Source organism: Panthera uncia, chromosome E1 (genome assembly GCF_023721935.1).
Source record: "Panthera uncia isolate 11264 chromosome E1, Puncia_PCG_1.0, whole genome shotgun sequence".
Taxonomy (NCBI): domain Eukaryota; kingdom Metazoa; phylum Chordata; class Mammalia; order Carnivora; family Felidae; genus Panthera; species Panthera uncia.
The window spans coordinates 49,437,252-49,451,936 of record NC_064814.1 but is presented as its reverse complement, the minus strand read 5'-3'; the positions used below and the strand labels follow the sequence as shown (position 1 = coordinate 49,451,936).

The following is a 14,685-nucleotide window of genomic DNA, read 5'->3' as shown; positions in this document are numbered from 1 at the left end:
TTTATTTACCTTTGTGGCTAATGGCCCTTTCCACCCTGATATCAGATAAATAAGTACCCACACTTTTTCTTTGAGTTTTTATGCAGGGAAAAGTGATTTAAGAGATAGTGAATGTGTATGCAATTTGTTTTCAAATAGTTCTGCTAAAGGGAAAAAAAAAAGGTAGGTGTGTGGATATGTTTATAGAGAAAGCAAAAATAGTAAAATGTTAACTAGTGAGCATGAAGGATAAATGCATATCCATTGTATTGTTCTTTCAACTTTTATGTACATTTGAAAATTTACAAAATGATAGGATAGGTGGGGAAAGCTCTAGAAATAAGCTCAACTTCTGGGATTTTTGAGGCCTACCTCCTTGTGTGAAATACATGTGTTATAGTCTATGGGTTCATAAGAAATGTTTTGCAGCATGAACAACAAAAGAAAAAATACAAAGAATAAAAGTCTTCTTTTAAGAAGAATTTATTCAAGGATGAATAAATGACTACAAATGTTATTTATAGCTGTAGAATTTTTTAGCAGAAAGGGATCTTCAAGTCTCATTCATTAAAATGTGACATGTTGGATCACTGTACAACCTATTTCCATTTTATAGTAGAGAAAACAGATGTTAGGCAAAATTAAGCAACCTAGGTGGTGCCTCCTGAGTTGGAGTGAAAACCCGTGACCCCTGACCCCTGATCCCTGGTCCTGCTTTTTCCCCCCTAAGCTGTAAACCATGACTTTTTTTTTAGAAGTAGGGATTTTGAAGGAATTAGTTTGGGGTTTTTTTAATGTTGCCAAGCTCAGGTGTATCTTCTATAGAAGAATTAGACAAGCTTGAAGGAGAAAGTTACTTTACAGCCTCACCAGTTAGAAATTGTTAACTTTGCCGATAGTTGGGTGGGTATTTTAATACGCTCACTTTGTACATTGTTTATAACTTTATTTTCGCTTAAGTGCTTCATGAGCTTCTTTTCGGGTCAGTAAGTTTGCAACTGTATTTTTAGTGGTTACTTAGTATTTCATATATGGATATAAAGTGATGTGTCACACATGTAGGTTATCTGTTGGTTCATTAGAGCAATGACATGGTCTTTAGGCTGATTTTTTTGGTGTTCATTCTTATTTATTTCCTTAAGGTAAATTCCTGTTAGTATAATCAATTTCTGATCAGAGTTGGCATATTTTTCAGCCTTTTGTATTTCCAGATTGTCCCGCCAAAGAGTAGGACTGATTCTTATTCTTGACAGCAGAATGTAGGGTGCCCAATTATTGTGCTAATGCCACAGATTTTCTGCTATTTAAAAAACCATTGTTAATCTGATAAAATTTTAACTTGTATTTATTTGCTTCTTACTAAAACTTACATTTTTCATTTGTTTACTGGTTATTCATTTTTCCTATTTTGTAAATTGTTTTTCCTATCTGTTCATTTTTCTGTTGGTCAGTTTTTGATTTTATACTGAGTTGTAGAGTTGACATTTTGGAAATGCTTTTTCTCATTTGCTTTTAAATTTGTTACTGCTATCTTGATAATCAACAGAAGACTGTTTATTTTAATCCATCAGTCTTTGTTTCTTCTTCTTTCTTTTGCTGTTGGCTTTTCTGAGCCCAAGATTGCGTGAATACCTTGTTCTGTTTGCTTGAGGCTCATTGTGATTTGCTAATAAAGCTCATGTAAATGTTTGCTGTCATTTGGCTTTTATTGTGATATAAGATAAAAGGTAGGAATCTAACTTTCTTCCCTCAAAATTGCTATCATTATGTTCCAACACAAGATTAGAAACTCCATGAAGGCGAGTATCCTGTCTGTTTCATTCACCCCTCTGCCTAGTGCCTGCACATAGTAGGCACTTAAGGAATTGTTTTGTTGTTAAATGTTTAACTAGAAGGCAAGTCTGTGGAAGATATTGCTTTGTACTAGTAGTTCTTAGCTCGTGCATCAGATCACCTGAGGAGCGTTTGCAAAGTCTGCAGTTGAAATACCTGTTTTGCTATTTTACATGTTCCGTAACACACATGAACTCATTTGCGTATGGCAGGAGAATGTGTTATATAACGAGGTCTTGGTGGTTCATAAATGATTTTTCTCTGCACGTTAATGTTTCAAAAGCTCTCAGGATCAAGCTGTCCCATAATTAAAAGAAGTAGCCTTCATGATGTCTGAAGACCTTGAGAAGATTCGAAAATTATTGCATTCAAGAACTGCTCTGCTTTTCACTGTTAAGCTAACTAGTGGAGATTCAAGTGTCGAAAAGAAAATGTGAAGATACTATCTCCTATGTTTTTTTCTGTATTTTTTGTTTTTAAAGGTTGATAAAGATGGTTATACCCTCAATTGTATTTTTATTTTTTATTTATTTTTTTTAGTGTTTATTTATTTTGAGAGAGAGAGAGAGAGAGAGAGAGAGAGAGAGAGACAGTGAGCAGGGGAGGGACAGAGAAAGAGGGAGAGAGAATCCCAGGCAGGCTCCATGCTAACAGCGTAGAGCCTGATGAGGGGCTCGGACTCACAAACAATGAGATCACGACCTGAGCCAAAATCAAGAGTCGGATGCTTAACCGACGGAGCCACCCAGACGCCCCTCAATTTTTTTTAATTTTGATGAAACATACTGTTTTCTGTTAGAAGCAAAAGACTTCAGGGATTTACATCTTAACGGCAGAAGCATGAACTACAGAGTTTGAATCGAGCAAAGATCGTAGGCTGATGGCAAATGATATTGGAGCTTCAATATATTATTACCTCTGTTAGAATTGTTACTGTTTTTGTTAATGCTCTGCATACAAAGTTGTACAGGTCTTAATAGCCACACTCCTATTTTCCCCAGAAGTTTTTTTTTTTTTTTTTAAAGTTTATTTATTTATTTTGAGAGAGAGCGAGCGATAGCAGGGGAGGGGCAGATAGAGTGGAGGACAGAGGATCTGAAACAGGTTGTTTGCTGGCAGCACCAAGCCTGATGCGGGACTCGAACTCACAACCATGATGAGATCATGAGCTAGCTTGAAGTTGGACACTTAACCAACTGAGCCCCGGGTCTTATATTTAGCATATACTATTACAGAATATGAGATTTTTCAGAAATACGCATATTTTAGCCAAAATCTCTGTTCCAAGTTGTTTTGGAGCAACTATCCAAGTATAGTTGTGTGTATTCTTTGTTAGAACTACTCATTTCTCACAGTTACTTAGTCATTATATTTAATACTCTTAGGGCTGTATTGTCCTATGAACTATGCTCATTCTAGGCTTCTTACAGCCTGCAGAAAACTAGTGACTTAATCCAAAATTTATCTTTGGGGCGCTTGGGTGGCTCAGTTGGTTAAGCCAACACTTCATCTCAGCTCAGATCTTGATCTCAGGGTAGTGACTTCAAGCCCCTCGTTGGGCTCCATGCTGGGCACAGAGTCTACTTAAAAAACAAAAATTCATCTGCTTTACAGTATTGCTTATATCTTCACCTTAGACTGGAGATTAATAGCCTGTGTGTGTGTGTGTGTGTGTGTGTGTGTGTGTGTGTGTTGACAAGGTGGTTGGTTTTGGGTGGAGGGCTTTCATTCTGATTGGAGGTGGAATGGAATGACATATTTGGCTTAATCGAGGTTATGTGCGCTGTAGCATGGGCAGATTTACCCGTCCTTTATAAAGGCAGGCCTAGGTGATAGCAACAAGAAAAGTGCTAGGTCATTTCTCTGACTTCCGTACCTGATTATTCGCCCTTGGAAAGTCTGAGAAGTTTTTGTTAGGAACTCTTGGCCGTATCATAGCTGTTAAGCTGGGTGGACACACAGCTTTTGCATGGAGTTTATGACTTTTCCAGCCTACAAGTTCAGACCTTTTGAAGAACCATCGTAAGAAAATGGTTAAGAAACGGTATCTTCCTTTTTCATGATTGCATTACTGTTTCCCCAGATATTCTCTACAGTCTCAGTATTGTGACATTTGAGGCTATTCAGCCTTTTAGCCACCTCATTCTAAATAGCTTTTAGGATATTCAGAATAGTGAGTATGTGTAGACCGTGATGTATAAACGTCAGCGGAGTGGAGTGTGTGTGTGTGCATGTATGAAAATTGCTCCTGTAGGACACCAGCTAGAGAAATAGCATTTATGATTCTGCTGCGTCTTAAAATAGACTTGTTCAGCTAAGAGAATCTTGATGTTAATATTGGCTATTAGTGAGGAATAAATTGTTCTTGACTTTTCTTCTCTAAAGGATCCAGCATTTGGAGGCAAACATGAAGCCCCATCCTCTCCAATCTCTGGGCAACCTTGTGGAGATGATCAGAATGCTTCACCTTCAAAACTTTCAAAGGAAGAGTTAATACAGAGTATGGATCGTGTAGACAGAGAAATTGCAAAAGTAGAACAGCAGATCCTCAAACTGAAGAAGAAACAAGTAAGTGTTGGATGTTACTGATATTTTATCGATATTCTAAGAACATATGTTTGTCTTTCTAAAGAAGATAACGCCGACTTTTCCATAGTTTTCAACTTTATATGAATGGAATCAAGCCTGTATACTCTTTGACTTGCCTTTTTTTTCTTTTTCTTTTTCTTTTTTTTGCTTTTACGTTTCCCGAGTTGCATCCATTCATGTCCCCTGCTGTATTGTCTGACCGTGTGATTCCAGATAGCAAAACTTGTTTGTCCATTCTGTTTTGGATCTTATTGGATGAGTTGTTCCTAGATTGTTGCTACTTCAGTGCAGTGGTGCTGTGTTTTTGGTTCACGTGTGAATAGATTTTCGTGGGCACGTGCCCAGGAATGGCATTGCTTGACTCGAGAGTATGCGCTTCTCTGAGTGTGTATTAGATGATACTGAACGTTCGAAAATGGCAGTGCCGTTGGCAACATGGACAGGTTCCAGTTTGTGCAAATGCTTGTCATCACCTGATGAGTTTTTTGCAGTTGGATGTGAAATAGTTCTCCCTGAGGTTTTAATTTGAATGTCCTTGTTTAGGTATGAGAGCTGATTTTCATTTGTTCATGGGTTATTGGTGTTCCTTATGCAGATTGTTATTTTGTCATTTTCTTTTTTTTTTCCTTTTTTTATTTAAAAAAAATTTTTTTTTTAACGCTTACTTATTTTTGAGACAGAGAGAGACAGAGCGTGAATGGGGGAGGGGCAGAGAGAGAGGGAGACAGAATCTAAAGCAGGCTCCAGGCTCTGAGCTGTCAGCACAGAGCCGGACGCGGGGCCCGAACTCATGGACCGTGAGATCATGACCTGAGCCGAAGTCGGACGCTTAAAAGACTGAGCCACCCAGGCGCCCCTTTGTCATTTTCTTAATTGTAGTATTTCTTAAAGTGTCTTGTCAGTTAATGCCTATGGCAGCTATGTCCTCATTTGTGGGTTGTCATTTTGCTTTTTGGGGAAGGGAGGATGGAGATTTTTGTATGTATGTTTGTTTTTTTTTGATACTGAAATTTAAAAAATTCACATAGCAGAATATTCATCCTTTGAAAGTATACAGTCTGTTGGCTTTTAATGTATTCATAAAGTTGTGCAACTATCACCACTGTATAATTCCAGAGCATTCTTATCGCTTCAAGAAGAAACCACATATCTGTTAGCAGTTACCCTCTATTTCCCCCTCTCGCTGACCCCTGGCAACCACTAATCTGTTGTCTATATGGATTTTTATCTGGACATTTTGGGTGAATGGAATCCTATAACATGTGTGACATTTTTTGTCTTGCTGCTTTCATTTAGCATGTTTTCAAGATTCATCTATGTTCTGTCTTGTATCAATACTTCATTCCTTTTTATGGCTGACTAAAAACTCCATTTCATGGAGATACAATGTATTGTTGATTCATTCATCAGGTGGTGGACATTTGGGTTGTGTTCACATTTTGGCTGTTTTTGGCTACTATGAGTGCTGCTGCTATGACATTCATGTACACGTTTTTGTGTGGACATATATTTTTCTGTTCTCTTGGATATATACCCAGGAGGGAAATTGCTGGGTCCTTTGGTAAATCTGTGTTTAAATTTTTGAGGAACTGTGAGAATGTTTTCCGAAGTGGCTGCACCCTTTTACATCCCCACCAGCAGTCTTTGAGGGATGGATACACTTGCTCTATTTCCGTGGTAACACTTTTTTTTTTTTTTTTTTTAACATTTATTCATTTTTGAGAGTGAGAGAGAGCATGAGGGAGGGAGGGGCAGAAAGAGAGGGAGACTCAGAATCCAAAGCAGGCTCCAGGCCCTGAGCTGTCAGCACAGAGCCCGACGCGGGGCTTGAACTCACGGACTGCGAAATCACGACCTGAGCTGAAGTCGGATCCCCAATCGACGGAGCCACCCAGGCACCCCTACACTTTTATTTATTTATTTATTTATTTATTTATTTATTTATTATTTTAACGTTTATTTATTTCTGAGACAGAGAGAGACAGAGCATGAATGGGGGAGGGGCAGAGAGAGAGGGAGACCCAGAATCTGAAACAGGCTCTGAGCTGTCTGCACAGAGCCCGACTCGGGGCCCGAACCCACGGACCGCGAGATCATGACCTGAGCCGAAGTTGGACGCTCAAGTGACTGAGTCACCCAGGCGTGCCTACACTTTATTTTTTTTTTTTAAATAGCCATCCTAGTAAATGTGAAGTGGTATCTCCTTATGGTTTTGATTTTAATTTCCTTAATGATTAATGGCAAATGCCCTTTCATGTGCTTGTTGGCCTTTTTGTGTATTTTCTTTAGAGAAACATCCAGATTCTTTCCCCATTTTTCAGTCGGGTTGCCTTTTTATGGTTGAGTTATAACAGTTCCTTACTCTGGATACGCAGATACGTGATTTGCAGATTATTTTCTCTCATTCTGTGAATTGTCTTTTCACTTTGCTGTTAGTGTCCTTTGGTGTAAAAAAGGTATCCCCACCCCCCCACCCCCCTTACTTGACTCATTTAAGTATTTATTGAGCAGCTAGGGAGATAGGAAAGGTGATTAAAACATGGTCAAAGAGCGGAGTCAAATGCACAAGTCCCAGAAAGCAAAGTATAAGGTTCATTGGATCACAGCAGTCAGATGAAAGTGCTTTGGGAAATCAGGAGGGAGATTGCTTCCAGCCTGGAAGGGGGGTGTGGGTGGGTGGCAAACTGGGAACGGGGATTGAAATTAAAATAGAAAACTTTCGTCTAGATTGTTGATTCTCAGTAGAGACTATATTTGTCTCTCTTTTTCCTCTCCCCATCTTTGGGCTTAATTTACCAAGACCATTCAGCAAGCTTTTTCTAGACTTGCTTGCATTTTTGCTTTAATGTCTTCTACAGAAATAGATCCTTTTGCTGTTTTAAGACTTTTTTCCTCCTCCTTTTTTTTTTTTTTTTTTTTTTTTTAAAGGATTCATGACCTTTTGATCTTGGTGTTAATGATTTTGAGTCTTTTCCATCCTGGTTTGATAGTTTGGGGCCTTTTAGCCTGGGGTATTGAGTATAGATTTCTTCACTGGAGCTTTTTCCTCAGCCTCCTCATCCTCATCAGCCAGTTTCACTTTTTTTTCTGTGGAAACTTGGCTGTGACGTACAGGGGCAGATCGCTTTCCAGATATGCTTAGGAGTTTCACACTTTCATCCTCCACCGCTCCGAGGTGCTGTCCACATGTGCAGGCCCTGAACTACATTTAGATCACAGGTGGTGGTATTTCAAAGCCCCCAAGGGAAACCATTGGCTGTACAGATGTTTCCAGGTTGCAGTGTTACTTTAATTGAACTGCCTTCCTAATTCATTGCCGCTGCTTCAACCATGGGCGGTTAATCTTTTGCATCGGCCCCCAAACTGACCATTCTTAAAGGTAGCTGGTGCTCATTTGCATCATAATCCATTTTAAAGTGATAATCTTTGGCCTTTGTTGGCCTCACAACTGAAAAGATATTTTGGGGCCTCACGGGGTTCATGTCTCTGTCCACTGAATCTTCTGTGGGGTGGGAATCTTGTGTGGGAGAGGGGGCAGCCAGAGGTAAATGACTCCTGTTCCAGAGAACAGCCGTGTAGGACTGAATCACACCAGGCCAAAAGTTTTTAATTGTGAGGAAGCCCGGTTTATTTTTTCTTTCATTACTTGAGCTTTTGTTGTCCTGTCCAGGAAACTGATGCGTAATGTAAGGTCCCACGAGGATTTATTCCTGTACTTTCTTCTGTAAATTTTATTGTTTTAACTCTGATATTTAGGTCTTTGAGCCTAATTGTGTTTTTGCTGAACAGAATTTGTTTATATTTTATATGAGACTACCCTGGGATCATTAAAATAGTTGACGAGTTGTCTTTTTCAAATCTTCATAGTTTTGCTTTTTGCATTATTCTTAATCCACCAAAAATTGACTTTTTTATGTCTGTCTCAAGGTAGGGGGTCACATCTATTCTGTTATCTATGGATAATTGCAAAGTTTGTCCTTTCCCAACTGCCCTACCATTTTACCTCTATTATAATTCAAGTTTACATCTATATATGTGTTGATTTCTGGGTTTTGAAAATTCTTATTTATTGCCCTCTTCGTGGTATTCATGCAGAAATACAATATATATTCTCCTAACTACTAGAGCTTTATAATAACTCTTTTTTTCCAATGAGGTAAGCCCTACTTCTAAGGGCATGTTTTAGCTATTTAAATTTTTTACAATATCATGTAACTTTTAGAATCACACTTTTTGGTTCTCCAAAACATCTTTTTGGAATTTTCATTGGAATCATATGGAATACAGAGATCAATTTGGGAAGGATGAAATCTTTATGGCATTGAGTCTTCCAATCCATGAACATGGTGTGTTCATTTATTTAGGATGTCTTTCATGTTTTGTTACTTTCTGTCCATAAACAATCTATATGCCTTGCATTTAATTAAACTCTAGGCACTTTATATTTTTGATGCTCTTATTAATAATATATTTTTTGAATTACATTTTTTGTTGCCTTTGACATTTTTATATAGACCAGAAGTCTTCCTAAATTATCCTTTTATTGCTGATTTCTTATTTGTAGATTCTCCATATCAATAGTTAACAACAGCAGTAGCAACACAGTTTTGTTTCTCCTTTCCAGTCCTTAAACCTTTTTCTTAATCAAAAAAAAATTTTTTAAGTTTATTTTTGAGAGAGAGAGCAAGAGAGAGCCTGTGTGTGTGTGTGTGTGTGTGTGTGTGTGCGCGCGCGCACGCAAGCAGAGGAGGGGCAGAGAGAGAGGGGGACAGAGGATCCAAAGTGGGCTGTGCGCTGACAGTAGAGAGCCTGATGGCGGGGCTTGAGCTCACAATCTGTGCCATCATGACCTGAACTGAAGTTGGATGCTTAACCAACTGAGCCACCCAGGTGCCCCTTTCCCTTACTTTTCTATTGCTTTATTGCTCTGGTTAGGACTACAATACAGAGTCGAAAGTGGTTATTCTTGTTCTTTTCTACTTTTAGAAGAATACCTTTACTTTTTGCCACTGATTTTGATGTCAGTTTTTTTAGACATCTTTCATCAGGTTGGGAAATAACCGTTGGATTCTAGTGTGCTAAGAGTTAAACAAAAATAATTTTTTTTAATGTTTATTTTTGAGAGAGAGAGCACGAGCAGGGGAGGGGCAGAGAGAGAGGGAGACGCAGAACCTGAAGCAGGCTCCAGGCTCTGAGTTGTCAGCACAGAGCCCGACGTGGGGCTCGAACTCATGAACTGTGAGATTATGACCTGAGCTGAAGTCGGACCCTTAACTGACTGAGCCACCCAGGTGCTGCCCTAGCGTGCTAAGAATTTTAAATGATGAGGGAATGTTGAATTTTATCAGATACTTTTTTTCCTTTAAGTTTGTTTATTTTGAGACAGAGACAGTACGAGCAGGGGAGAGGCAGGAAGAGAGGGAGAGAGAGAATCCCAAAGCAGACTGCACTGTCAGCAGAGCCCGACACGGGGCCTGAATCCACGAACCATGAGATTGTGACCTGAGCCGAAGTCGGACACTTAACTGACTGAGCCACCTGGGCACCCCTAAAGTTTATTTATTCTTAGAGAGGCAGAGAGAATGCCAGTGGGGAGGGGCAGCGAAAGAGGAAGAATCTAAGTAGGCTCTGCACTGTCAGCACAGAGCCCGTGTGGGGCTTGAACTTATGAAACCGTGAGATCATGACCTGAGCTGAAAGCAAGAGCTGGGCACTTAACCAACTGAGCCATTCAGGTGCCCCCCGGTTCTCAGTTTTTATCCTGTGTATTTTTAGTCTCTTATTTTAGGTTTATAGAAGTTTATAGTTGTTATTTTCCTGGTCAGTGAAACCTTTTATTGTAAGGCAATGACATTCTATCTCTTGTAATGCTTTTTACCGTAAAATTTGTTCTGCCTGGTTTTGACATAATTAGATCAGCATTCTTTTGGTTGATATTAGTTTGTCTTTTTTCTTCCCTTTACTTTCTGTGCTTTAAGGTATAGCTCTTATATATGTATATAGCTGGGTTTTGTTTTCTATCTACTCTGACACCCTGTCTTTCCACAGGATAATTTACTTCTTTTAACCTGATTATGATGATTGGTAATATCTCAATTGTTTTTATTATATACTGTTGTCCTGTCTTTTTTATGGTTTCTTGTTTGATTTGTTCTAATCCTTATCTTGGATTATTTGTCTTACTCCATTTTCTTCTACCCCTCTAGTTTGTATTTTATACACTATTTTATATTGTTTATAATGGCTCCCCTCAAACTTACCAGCCTGTTTAACTTGAAGCCTAAAATTAAATTAGTATCTTAATCATACTCGAGAAGCAAGGGGACATAGACCTTCTTGAGTCCTTTCTCTTTTCTCCCAGCTTTTATGATATTTTGCCATTTTTTTCTAGTTCTTCCTTGTTTTATTTCAAGCACCAAAGACATTATTTTATACAGTCAGTGTTCATTTAGGTTTACCCACTTGTCTGTCATCTTATTTGCTCATCATTCCTTCTTGCAAGACAGCTCTTCCTTGTGGGGTTGTGTGTTTCTGCTTGAAGAACATCCTGCAGAATTTCCTTTAGTGAGGATCCATTAGTTGGCAGATTTAGTATTTAGTTGTGGAGACCTAAATGTCTTTTATTGATGCCATTTATTGAAAGGTATTTTTATTTGGTACTTGGTTCTTTTGTACCAGCACGCTGTCTTCTGGCTTCCACCGTTAAGACACTGGCCCCTTGGTCTAATTTTTATTCTTTTGTGGATAGTCTGCATCTCTTCTCCGGCTGCCTTTATTTATTTATTTAAAAAAAAATTTTTTTTTTTTTAACATTTATTTATTTTTGAGACAGAGAGAGACAGAGCATGAACGGGGGAGGAGCAGACAGAGAGGGAGACACAGAATCTGAAACAGGCTCCAGGCTCTGAGCTGTCAGCACAGAGCCCGACGCGGGGCTCGAACTCACGGACCGTGAGATCATGACCTGAGCCGAAGTCGGACGCTTAACCGACCAAGCCACCCAGGCGCCCCAACTCCGGCTGCCTTTAATATCTTTGTGTGCTGTTGTTTTTATTATGATGTATTAGGAGTGGGTTTTTGCTTGTATTTTATTTATTTATTTATGTTTTGGTGGGGGGCGGGTGAGAGAGTGGGCAAGAGAGAGAATGTTAAGCAGGCTCCACACCCAGTGTGGAGCTGTAACACAGGGCTAGATCTCATGACCAACTGTAGATCATGACTTGAGCCGAAATCAAGAGCCAGATGCTTAACCTACTGTCCAGCTTAAGATTCGTTGGGCTTCTTGAATGTGTTAGTTTTTAATCCGTTCTGGAAAATTCTGAGCCATGATCTTTTTTTTTCTTTTTTTAAACAAAATCCTTTCCTGTGGTTTCTTTGTTCTCTTCTCAAATTTCTGTTAGATACAACATCTTATCACTCTTGTGTTCTATGTCTTTTTATTGTTTTTTCTTTCCCAGTTGGTTGCTTCTTTGGGCTTCACTGGGGGCAGTTTCTTCACTTCTGTTTTTCAGTTTGCATTTCTCTTTTCAGTTATATCTAATCTGTCAAATATATCTTTAGTTTCACTAATTTTTTTTGTTGTTGTTGTTGGAATTTCTTTTAGGCTAATTTTTAAATCTCATGTAAAAAAGATTACCTTGCTTTAAAACAATGTTAAACAGTCTTCTTTATTGAGTCCTATTAAATTTATAATAATGTGTCTGACAGTTCTTTTAAGTCTTAGTGGGTCTGATTCTGCTGGGTTGGTCTTATCTGGTCTTTTCTTTAGTTTGTTCACTTGTAAAATTGCAGTAATGCAGTTAACAACACCAGCTACCTTATGTGATGGTTGTATGAGTTGTGATCATGAATATATTGTTTAATTTAATGTGGCATATAGTAAATGCTCAATGATGTGTAACCCATTATCATAATTAAAAAATATATTGCATGACCATTATGAGACGTATAGGAACTACAAATTTTATTGAGAAATGTAAAGAAACATAACATAGATGCATAGAAACACAGTGTTAATAATGTTAATAATGTTAATACCATTAACACACAAAATTGTATATGTTTTATACAATTCAACAAAAATTCAACTAAATATGTTAAATTTGCAAAATTATTATAAACCTCTTGTATGAAAGAACAAAGTAAGTGAGGAAAAGTTTATATTTTTTGTTTCGTTTGTTTTTAGTCTTCCTGTTACAATGGTTTTGTCCCGGGGCTACTTCAGTACTCAGAACAAAATGGGATTTCTGGAAGTTGGTTTTTTCCTTTCTCCACACCTACTTAACAGGGACCCTCAAAGAAGGCCTCTGAGCAGAGCTAAGAAAGAATGGTTGAGGAACTTAACCCCATAAACATGATCTCACAACTCCAGATATCTGTCTTTTACTTATAAAGATAGCAGCTTGCAAAAGTACTTTGAATTCCAAGGTGGAAGTGGTCCTTGAAGCTTGTCTCTTGGAGGAATTTTATCCTTAGGTTGGGTGTGATCTGACCTAATTGACTAGGAGTCTTGATCTGTCTTCGTAGCACAGTTAAAATTTTCCTCTAGGTTTTAGTAGACATAACCTCTTCACCCAATGTCTTTTCTGTCATCTTAGCCAGTAAACTTATATTCACGAGACTAATCCTAGAGCATTTACTAGGTGTCAGGCCCTGGCTTAAGGGCTGAAAAATAAAAAGCAGTGAACCAAGCAAAGTCTCTGCTTGCTTCAGTAATGATTGTAGGTAATATTTATTGACTATTTATAGTTGTCATGTGCTTGATATATATTGAGTTATTTAATTTTCTCCAAAATCTACCTGATAGATAGGGTTAATGTTTCTACTTTACATATGAGTGGTTTATATATTTGTTCAGGATTGAAGAAGTTGAGACCTAGAAAGGACCCTAGGATCACAGGGCTCGTAAGAGTTGACCCGAAGACTCAAACTCAGGCAGAGTAATGCAGATAGCTTTCTGTTTTGTAACTGTACCCAAACTTGTAGTTTTGCCAGGGCCTCTCGGCTGCAAAATATAAAGACTGGCTGGGGGCTGAGCATGGTCCTGTTCTGAGTTGAGGATTAATCTGTAAGTGTTGTGCGGCCCTGCTCTTCCTGCCAGATGTTAGCACACACTGTGGATCTGTAACATATGAAAGTATTTTTTCCTGTGCTACAAAAGGTCATTGTGATGGAGGTATCTGGGGTAGCTTCATATGTTTAGTTTCTCTTGTCTTTTTTTTTTTTTTGCTTTAAATTTATCAGAATTCAAATATACAAGGATTTCTCTAATGATTATGTTACTTAGTTCTTAGTCAAAATAAGTCTGATTGGATTTGTTAGAACCCTTGGGTCCATTAGACCCTAGTAGATTAAGAGGTTACCCTATAGATTCAGCAAAACATTGCTCAGTAGCATGTGTTATCTCTGGCGATTAATTACTGGTAGGGGTGACGTACATCAGATGCCTGATTCTTTCTTTCTGCGTCTCTTAGCAACAGCTCGAAGAAGAAGCCGCTAAGCCTCCTGAGCCTGAGAAGCCTGTGTCCCCTCCTCCCGTGGAGCAGAAACACCGCAGTATTGTCCAAATTATTTATGATGAGAATCGGGTAAGCTCCTGCCATTTCTTACGGCACACAGTCCTTTAAAAGCACTTGACTGTGCCTTGTAAAATTCTCATTGTGTTCTGTGGTAATGTTAATTGTCTTAACAACCTGATTTCTGTCATAATTTTTAATGTTCTTAAACTTTGACGAAAGCTTGATGTTTTTTCCTTATAGACCAAAAAAAAGTTGATTGCCGTGTCTTAAATTAATCTTTCACTTATATATTATATTGCATAAATGTTAATGAGAATATAATTTTATCAACTAAGTCTCTCTCCTATCATATAAAATTGGCAACCAAGTTTGTAGCACGTAATGCAAAACAAGGCATTATTCTGTAGTTTTTCACTTTCTAAGGGACATTTGATGCCAAATACTGATACCATCCTATTAGAGATGGGTCATTGGAGATGGAAATAATGTGCATTATCAGCTTTAGAATTGATAGCTGGGCTGTAGTTTGAATCTTAATAAAGTGTGAGGCCAGTGGCTTTTAGGTAGACTTTGCTATTTTAAAACAATTTTTTCTTTCATATTCATAATTGAAAGTACTCATTGATTTAGGGAAGCCAGGCCTCAATTCTGTGAGTAACTTTGTAATGTCAAAGTTAGTTTTGGGCTGGAATCCAGCCCAGAAAGCTAGCAGTTAAACGGAAATTGATTTCACCGTAATATAAAGCAAACTTTCCAACAGAGCTGC

The 14,685-nt window shown here is 38.3% G+C and overlaps 1 protein-coding gene and 1 pseudogene across 17 annotated transcripts in view; one reads left to right on the top strand and one right to left on the bottom strand.

Annotated features, from left to right (window-relative positions):
- The window catches only part of NCOR1 (nuclear receptor corepressor 1), a 159,450-nt gene that overhangs the window by 43,817 nt on the left and 100,948 nt on the right, over positions 1-14,685 (top strand). For all 17 annotated transcript variants that reach the window (XM_049638033.1, XM_049638047.1, XM_049638045.1 and 14 more), the window contains exons 5-6: positions 4,198-4,380; positions 13,875-13,988. In XM_049638033.1, coding sequence (XP_049493990.1) covers positions 4,198-4,380; positions 13,875-13,988 — 297 coding nt within the window. The remainder of the gene's footprint in view (positions 1-4,197; positions 4,381-13,874; positions 13,989-14,685) is intronic.
- On the bottom strand, positions 7,336-8,105 carry LOC125927613 (nucleophosmin-like; annotated as a pseudogene).